This window comes from Centruroides sculpturatus, unplaced genomic scaffold (assembly GCF_000671375.1).
Source record: "Centruroides sculpturatus isolate CEXI.00-Female unplaced genomic scaffold, Cexi_2.0 scaffold34, whole genome shotgun sequence".
Classification (NCBI taxonomy): domain Eukaryota; kingdom Metazoa; phylum Arthropoda; class Arachnida; order Scorpiones; family Buthidae; genus Centruroides; species Centruroides sculpturatus.
The window spans coordinates 171,003-174,312 of NW_019384328.1; the positions used below are offsets into that span (position 1 = coordinate 171,003).

General features: G+C 24.8%; 1 protein-coding gene across 1 annotated transcript; it reads left to right on the top strand.

The window, feature by feature from the left end:
- Positions 1-410: 410 nt before the first annotated feature.
- LOC111628559 (Down syndrome cell adhesion molecule-like protein Dscam2) lies at positions 411-2,048 on the top strand. The gene is made up of 5 exons (XM_023372386.1): positions 411-498; positions 1,024-1,122; positions 1,248-1,433; positions 1,610-1,708; positions 1,834-2,048. The coding sequence occupies exons 1-5, from the start codon at positions 411-413 to the stop codon at positions 2,046-2,048; spliced, it is 687 nt and encodes a 228-aa protein (XP_023228154.1).
- Positions 2,049-3,310: the final 1,262 nt, after the last annotated feature.

Consider the following 3,310-nt stretch of genomic DNA (forward strand, 5'->3'; position numbering starts at 1 on the left):
ATTCTATACAGGATGGCCCAAAATTTAGTTAACTATAAGAATTGCTACTGTTATCCCCCTTCTAAACTCATAGAAAACACGGTAAACAGACTTATAGGCCACCCTTTATATAAACTGATCAATACATTTTTAATATTTTAGAATTTGTAAACATTGATACTAATTAAATAAGTCAATATTTAACATATGTAGCGCATGATATTGGTTATATCATGATAATGAGAAGTGACTTCCAATAACAGGTTTTATTTTTAATGATACTGATGTAAAAAAAAAACCTGAAAAAGAAATAAAATAACTTTCAATTACAATCGCCAAAGGAAAGAAAAATATATATTAAAAAAATCTGGATTTTTTAAAATTTAAAAGTAAGTGTAATCTATCTCATAAATCTCAGTATTAAATTCAAGATGGCAACAGAACAATGCGAAGAAGCAATACACGCTAAAGCAATATATCCATTTTATCGATACCACTACTGCCAAGTGATATTATTCTGTACAGTGTCGTTATCCAACTCTCTCTCTTCTAAACAAAGAGAGAGGGAGTATGTTTTTTATCGAAATACTCAGAAACAAATTTTGAAAACAATTTGATATATTGTTGGTAGGTAAAAACGTATAAGAAAGTATTTTGGCCATGTGGATTTTTTCCAGTCACTGTCATTTACACTACTATGACAAGTCATTTCTCATACTTGCAATAATTCATAATGTATTGTTATAAGGTAAAAAAGAAACTTATCATGAATCATGTTAGCTACTAAATTAAAGAAATGGTAACTTTATAGCTTTAGAATTTTAGTATTGTAAAAATAAGTTATCAACCTATAAAAATCTATTCTTTTACTATATATATATTTTTTTCTTTCCACTAAAAATTGATCTTGGTCTGTTAAATACTATCTTGACTATAAAAAAAAAATATATATATATAGATATTATGAAACATAGCAAAAGGTTTCATAACTGTATTGTAAATATTTCAACTTTTACACTATATTTTTAAAAATTTTATTTATAGATCCTCCCATTTCTCCAACATTAATGTTGGTTTCCACAACAGCAACATCTATTCATTTGAAATGGAATTATTCTGATAAAGAAGATAGTCCTGTAACAGGTTGAGTATAACATTGGATTTAAAAAACTGTAGGCATATTATACTATATATATGATATTATAATTTATACATCTATTATCTAATTTTTTAAATTAAAAATCATTATAAAAATTTTTAAATTTTAGGATATTTTCTCTATCATATGAAACAGCATGGAACTTGGGAAGAAAGACAAGTTCCTAGTCATCAAACAACTTACACATTTCATGATTTATCTTGTGGAACTCATCATCAGTTTTATATTATTGCATTTAACACTGTTGGTAAAGGAAAACCAAGTGATGTCATTGGAATTAAAACACAAGGGTCTGGTATGGATTTTATTTTACTTTTTTATTAATGAAAAAAATGCTATTTTAGTTGAACATTTATAATTAATGAAAAAAAATATATATATATAGATATTATGAAACATAGCAAAAGGTTTCATAACTGTATTGTAAATATTTCAACTTTTACACTATATTTTTAAAAATTTTATTTATAGATCCTCCCATTTCTCCAACATTAATGTTGGTTTCCACAACAGCAACATCTATTCATTTGAAATGGAATTATTCTGATAAAGAAGATAGTCCTGTAACAGGTTGAGTATAACATTGGATTTAAAAAACTGTAGGCATATTATACTATATATATGATATTATAATTTATACATCTATTATCTAATTTTTTAAATTAAAAATCATTATAAAAATTTTTAAATTTTAGGATATTTTCTCTATCATATGAAACAGCATGGAACTTGGGAAGAAAGACAAGTTCCTAGTCATCAAACAACTTACACATTTCATGATTTATCTTGTGGAACTCATCATCAGTTTTATATTATTGCATTTAACACTGTTGGTAAAGGAAAACCAAGTGATGTCATTGGAATTAAAACACAAGGGTCTGGTATGGATTTTATTTTACTTTTTTATTAATGAAAAAAATGCTATTTTAGTTGAACATTTATAATTAATGAAAAAAAATATATATATATAGATAGCATGAAANAATTAAAAAGATATTATGCTAATATTTGTCTTTGTCCTAAATTTTTATCCGAAAACTTTAATTTTACTAATTTTATTTTCGTTTAATCAATTATGTCATTTAACTACCATTCATTAATGGTCCATGTAAAGCAATTATCGATCATTACCGTAAAATTAACAACTGGCTTTGTTTCAGTCATTACAGGAGAACATGTAGACATCAGGACAGTGATTGCTATTTGCATACTTTGAAATATTTTCAATTTGTCTTGATAAAGAAAATTTTAATAAATTAATCTACTTTTAAATTCATATTCTAAATTTTAAAAGTTGTTCAGTCTTTGAAAATTTCCTTAAAAAAAAAAAAAATCAATATTTGCTTAGAAATTTAAAATACTTTTATTGCTTTCTTTATTAAATATTTTAGATAATTTAATATAAATATAACCAAATTATTATGTGTATGTACTGTACAAACCAAGATTATCTGAATTGATGTCTGTTCTAACAGTTTCGAAAACATAAAATAGATTAAGACTGATGTTCTACATCTTTGTATCTCTCATAATGGCAATTAGATTGTTGATCATCGCTATGGGAGTTATTATATTAGCTGACGTGATAAGCTCTGATTTTAATTACTATCAATGTTCGTGTATGTATGATTTCCTTTTATCATCAGATACCATTCAAGATGTAACTTGCATTTAATAGTAATTTTATTTTAAATTTATATTTACGAAAAGAATTGTCATGTCTTTCATACCTTGAGAAAAAGTACAAAACTTAAATGCCACTTTCACATTTTCTTCTAAATTATTAAATCTATTGACACCTAAACAATAATTTTATCACTACAAAATTAATCAATAAATTTTAAAGGATTTATTTTGTAGAGTTAGAGACCATTTCTTTGGTCTTGAGTTGTGTTCAAATTATGTCTTTCATATGAATCTAAGTAGAATTGATATTATATGCCACATTACTTCAATTCAAGTAATTTTTTTCTCATATGGCATACATATTTTCAATCAATCTGAAGTTAACATAAGAAAATTAATTCACAGCTAAAGATTTCATTAGTATTTGAGATGGTGTCTTCATTTTTCAGTGTTCTTCTATTGTAAAATCTAAATTTTTGCATCATCATTTTCAATAGAGATAGAAAAATAGATCAAAAACTTTCCAGTTATTAACTTTAACTATTT